General features: G+C 49.6%; 1 protein-coding gene across 1 annotated transcript; it reads left to right on the top strand.

Moving 5' to 3' along the window:
* The first annotated feature begins 1184 nt into the window (after positions 1-1184).
* LOC120661168 (probable auxin efflux carrier component 5b) lies at positions 1185-3720 on the top strand. Its single transcript, XM_039939900.1, has 4 exons — positions 1185-1960; positions 2981-3066; positions 3152-3386; positions 3494-3720. Exons 1-4 carry the CDS (start codon positions 1281-1283, stop codon positions 3567-3569), a joined length of 1077 nt encoding a protein of 358 aa, XP_039795834.1. The 5' UTR covers positions 1185-1280; the 3' UTR covers positions 3570-3720.
* Positions 3721-5826: the final 2106 nt, after the last annotated feature.

Raw genomic sequence — 5826 nt, 5'->3', positions numbered from 1 at the left:
TTTGCTGCATCAGAGTATCTCCATTCTAGTAAGTCTGGGTGCACAGACTTGCTAGAAGAGCAGGCCTCCGAAACTCCGTCCTCTTCGAGACTCTGCACCAAATTGAGGGCGATCAAGTTTTTGGGGAGCGCATCGGCGCGACTGCTCGTTGCGAACGACTACCTCGTCTACTTCCTGGCGTCGCCTCTGCACCGCGAACACCTGCACGGCATCGACTTTGATCGGCTACATCGAACCGGCTCGACTAGCGATGTCGGGTAACAGCACATCTGGTTCCTTCGGAACTGGCCCCGCCTCTGGGTACTTTCTGAACTTCAAGTTCATGTTTATTGTTTTCATTACAAGCACGTTGGATCATTTCATGTTTATTATTTTCGTTACAAGCACGTTGGATCATACTCTTATTTTTATCTATAGATATGTCATGATTTATACTCTCATTTTTGGAATTAAAATGACCCGTAATTGGCCTCTAATTCCAACAGACTAACCATGGCCACCACCAATTTGAAAGAGAGATATTTTTCTTGCAGGTCTGCATTTTTCGGTAGCATCCGCTGCATGTCTTTTTCGCTTCTACTGTTTGAAGTGTGACAACAATGCAAGCATGCGGTGACTGCATGCGTCATTGCTCCTGGTACTTTTCTCCTGAACTAAAGTTATTTCTGGCCGAACGGACATCACACCCATAAGAACAAGCTAGGTTGGCGCCAAAAACAACACGTAGGATTTGATTTGCAGCTTTGATCTAGCCAGTGTCCGGATCGATCTGGAACATTTTATTTGCTGATGGACAATTGATGAGCATATCTTCCACGTTTTCACCTCTTTCACCCGGCCGTTTGCATGTCATTCAGGAGCATATATATGACTCCGTCCCATCCTCATTTAATCAACCACACACTCCACACACCGGGCATCATTTCGTGTCCCAAGGTGAAAAAAGTTACCGCGATTTAACATGTTTTTACCTCTCACATAATCCTCTTAAACCCCGTAACAAGTGGAGAATTGTGTACCTCAAAGTTTCTAGTAGTGAACTTGATTCGCTTTCTAGGTTGATTCCGGCCACTCCAAGCTTGTCGCCTTTTGCATCTCTCTCCCCCTCCCTCCCTCCCTCTCTCTCTCTCCCCCCTTATAAAAGGACTGAACGGCGGCGGCACCTGACACGGACGAACGATCAAGCAGTGCGTAGCGCACGAACGTCAACAAAGGGGGAAAAAAGAAGCGCCGGGCCGGCGAGGGGATTCCCGAGCACACCAGGAGGAGGAGAATAGGAGATGATAGGTAGGGGCGACGTGTACAAGGTGGTGGCGGCCATGGCGCCGCTCTACTTCGCGCTGGGGCTCGGCTACGGCTCCGTGCGGTGGTGGAAGCTCTTCACGCCGGACCAGTGCGACGCCGTGAACCGTCTCGTGGCATACTTCTCCGTGCCCTTCTTCGCCTTCGACTTCGCCGCGCGCATCGACCCCTTCGCGCTCAGCTACCGCGTCCTGGCCGCCGACGCGCTGTCCAAGCTCGCCGTCGTGCTTGCCCTCGCCGCCTGGGCCGCCGCCGCCGCGGGCGGCGACAAGAGCAAAAGCAAGGACCGGGCCTTGTCGTGGTGCATCACGGGGTTCTCGCTGGCCGCGCTCAACAACACCCTCGTCGTGGGCGTGCCGCTGCTGGACGCCATGTACGGCAAGTGGGCGCGCGACCTCATCGTGCAGATCTCCGTGGTGCAGATCATCGTGTACTTCCCGGCCCTGCTGCTGGCGTTCGAGGCCAGGCGCGCGTGGGGTGCCGGGAAGCCGGCCGCGGCGGAGGGAGCTGCGGGCGACTTGGAGGAAAGCGGCGACCGCGGCGAGACGGCGGCGCGGTCGTTCCGGCCGCTGGTTAGGGTGGTGTGGATGAAGGTGGCGAGGAACCCGAACGTCTACGCGGGCGTCCTCGGCGTCGCGTGGGCGTGCGTCACCAACAGGTTCGCATCACTTACCCAAGAACACCATGGTCGATGATTTTGTCTACTCCATGCACCATTTGCATTTTTGAGCGAACGCGTGAGCTAGATTGGTGAGAATTTTCTACCGTGATTCCATCGAAATTAAACCAAAAGCTCTGTGAGAACATTTTTTAAGCTATAACAATAAATCGTACTAAAATTAAAAATTAACTAGTGGTATCTACAATTAAGTAGTTAAAGGTACCCCCTATGAGTAGCTTTATGCTCTTTTCGTGAGCAAATTTATTATGTGATTACTCACTGTGGCAGCACACTATATCACAGTAATAACAAACAAAAGTTGGCTTGTAAAATAATATTTTTTTGTAAAAGTTGAATTTGCATGGACGAATAAAGGTCATAAAATAGCTGCTACTACACAAGAACGCGGGTGAAAATATAGCGAATAATGCTATTCTCTGAGGTGATGCCACACCAAAAGTAAATTGGAACAAGAACAAATTAATAAATACTCTCTTGTTAGTGGAACAATACTACCAAAAAACAATTCATTTTGAGCTAAAGCACAATGATTTGACTTAGCATCATCCTCTTTATTTTAATGTCCACGTCCACTGGAAAACATTAAAGTATAACAAAACCTATTACCACAAATGGAAGTCCAGTAATGCGACCACTTTGGCATAGAAAAGGTTGGCTGGTCCTGAGAGAATGTCTGGCGCAAATCAGGCTAGGGTAACCCCTGCCGTTCTTTTCAATTCTCTCTTCATGAACTAATGTTCCACTAGTCTCTGTCTCTCTGTTGGACTGTAAATTTTAATGCTCTGCTACTGCTACACGCCACTAGATTGTACAATGTAATGTCGACCGCACAAGTGCAATTGTTTGCATGCAGTGATGTCATTGCCACTCATGAACAAAAAAAAGTTTTGCTTCCTCAAGTTTTTTTTTCTTTCCATGAGCACTTGAACAGCAGCAGCAGCAGCCGCCATGTTTCATTGTTTTGGCTAGCTGTTTCTTGATCCGTGCGCGACGCAGGTGGCACATCGAGACGCCGAGCATCATCGAGGGCTCCGTGCTCGTCATGTCCAAGACCGGCGTTGGGCTCTCCATGTTTAGCATGGGTAACGAGAGCGAAGCAAATCCCTTGATAATACAAAAAAAAAAGAATCTGCAGTCGTCTGACATGTACGCACTGGTGCGTGGCAGGGCTGTTCATGGCGCTGCAGGAGAAGATCATCGTCTGCGGCGCCGGGCCGACCATGCTCGGCATGGCGCTGCGGTTCGTGGCCGGGCCGGCGGCCACGGCCGCCGGCGCCATGGCTCTCGGGCTCCGCGGCGACGTCCTGCGCCTCGCCATCATACAGGCCGCACTCCCCCAGTCCATCACCACGTTCGTCTTCGCCAAGGAGTACGGCCTGCACGCGGACGTCCTCAGCACAGCGTAAGTGGCTTGTGTGCGCAAGAATTAGAGGTTATTCGCCTGAACCTGTCTCGGCTCTCTTCATCAGGCCATACTGACTGGAACTGCACCCCGGTGCCATCTTGCAGGGTTATCTTCGGGACGCTGGCGTCGTTGCCAGTGCTGATCGTGTACTACATTGTTCTAGGTTTGGTTAGGTGTTAGTGCTGACGCAACACGCAACAAGCGTTACTTTTTCAGTGGATTTACCTACTTGCAGAGTTGCCAGTTGTACCCCCTGACCTTCAGTAATCAGCTAGATTAGCTGGTGCTTACCGAGGATGTATTTGGATGATATAAAGTTTTTTTTTTTGAAGCGATGAGCTGAAGTCTTTCGGTGTTAAACTTTAGCACATAAGTATTAGTAATCATATATAAAGTTTTGAGTCTTAGATAAAATTTAGCCCATCCCATTTGCACTCTTGTCTGGATAAGTTAATGCTAAAGTTTAGCACTTTCACTGATTAGCACTTATCCGGGCCTAAGCTTGTGGCTTTGCTCCTATGGAACTGTAATCACTGTGCCTTATTTGGTGAGGACAGCAATATATATTGACCATGCATCTCACAAGTGCAGCAAAGTTAAATAATTTCTGAGCGCAGCAGAGCAATTTTTCTATTTCTGAACGATTAAGTGTCAATCAGGTCGATAAATCAGTCAGGTGAGAGTGGAAGGAGAACAATTTTCAGAGAGAGAGAGAGAACAGAACCCCATGCCTGATTTTACCTGCATCCTGATGGATCGACCGGTTACAGGTAGCATCTGAAGACTTTTGGCATCTCAAAAAGCTCACCCTCCCTAGTCGGCTAGTCCCTACATGATCTATCGACGGATCAGCACCGCAAAAGCTTCATGGACCGATCGGATCACCAGAACGTGAGAACCGATTCTACAGAAGCACGCATCATATCGTAGCTGAGTAGCTGACGAGTGACTAACACGGCACCCACTCTCCCTGTCTCCCATTTCCTGCAGATTCTGGCTGACAGAGAACAAATTGCATTTTTTTGAGGCACCATGGAGGAACCAGAAAGGAACCAACCTGGCAATGGCGTATCCTTCAGTCTAAGGGTTTGTTTAGATCTTTTAGTGTAAATTTTTTGAAAGAGAATTTTGCTATTTAGGAGTACTAAATAAAGTCTATTTATAAAACTTTTTGCATGGATGGGTTGTAAATCGCGAGACGAATCTAATGAGCCTAATTAATTCACAATTAGCGAATGGTTACTGTAGCATCAATGTTGCAAATCATGGCTTAAGTAGACTCATTAGATTCATCTCGCGATTTACGACCCATCCGTACAAAATGTTTTGTAAATAGATTTTATTTAGTACCTCCATGCATATATCTAATTTGATGTGATGTTTTTTGGTGTAAAATTTTAGAATCTAACCAGGACTAAGTGTAGTTTGTGGCCGCATGAAACAGCTCCGAGCCTCCGACTCCGACACGGGGGGGGGGGGGGGGGATCAACGGTGGGCAATGAGCATGGCTCGCAGAGTTGCAGTGTTCTGATGAGCATCCACTACCTTCGTGTTGGGAAATGGAAGCAGCGCAAAATACTTGTCTGGTCATCAATCGCAGCTGCTTTTCAACTCTGCAAATGTTTTTTTTCGCGAGAAAGATCTGTAACAGACAAATAATCCTCAAGGACATGTTGGGCGGCCGTTCCTGTCCGGGAACTGATCTCTGTCAGACTGTCACAGCCCTCACCGGATGCCTGAAGATGGATCGACGGACAGGGAACCCAGTATCTGATCATCGCAGGATGTAATCTGCTTCGGATTTTATGCTCGTGTAGCTCTGGGCAGTCAGTGTCCACCGTCGTCACCGCCACTGTCGTATGCATGTATGGTCGACAAGCAAGGCCCGGCACGTTGAGAACAAGAATGGTGGGGATCCTAGGTGATGGAGAGAGACAGGTCACAGGTAGCATCTGAAAAAATGCGTGCTACAGAAGCAAAAAAAATACAGAGCAGTAACGAGCCTGTGGAGCACCTGACAATGCCCATGCAGCATCTGCTGGCTGACCGGCATTGCAAACTGCTGGCTCGTCACTGTCGGATCAGGCCGGGCCCGGAGCCCGGGACTGCACTCGATTTCCTCCGGATTCGCATCGGGTTTGCCCAGAACAGATGCTGAGATGCGTTCCGCGGAGTACGCTGCCGGCCGGGTGTCGGCGATGCCGAGGAACAAGTTGCAGTAAGTTCAGGGACCGAAACCAATGGCAACCGTGTATCCTTGGGCTCTTGCCTCTTGGAGTGGAGGCCAAGAGGACGCGGTGGCCGCGCCACGGCGAGGCGCCTCCGAGATCGTCGTCCGGGGTGCACGATACGAGGCCAGCTTCAGCTGCTAGTAGAAGAGAGAAGAGATCGACACCTTCCGCATGACCCCGCAGATTCAGCACGTTGGCCACAAGTT

Source organism: Panicum virgatum, chromosome 2N (genome assembly GCF_016808335.1).
Source record: "Panicum virgatum strain AP13 chromosome 2N, P.virgatum_v5, whole genome shotgun sequence".
NCBI lineage: Eukaryota > Viridiplantae > Streptophyta > Magnoliopsida > Poales > Poaceae > Panicum > Panicum virgatum.
The sequence above is the reverse complement of the archived record's forward strand: the minus strand, read 5'-3'. Positions and strand labels throughout refer to the sequence as shown.

Excerpts from the sequence above, each read along its gene's own strand:
- LOC120661168 (XM_039939900.1), top strand. The coding sequence starts at position 1,281 with ATGATAGGTAGGGGCGACGTGTACAAGGTGGTGGCGGCCATGGCGCCG. Across the intron at positions 3,067-3,151 it reads GCTCTCCATGTTTAGCATGG|GGCTGTTCATGGCGCTGCAG; the intron begins GTAACGAGAGCG and ends GGTGCGTGGCAG. Across the intron at positions 3,387-3,493 it reads GCGGACGTCCTCAGCACAGC|GGTTATCTTCGGGACGCTGG; the intron begins GTAAGTGGCTTG and ends GCCATCTTGCAG.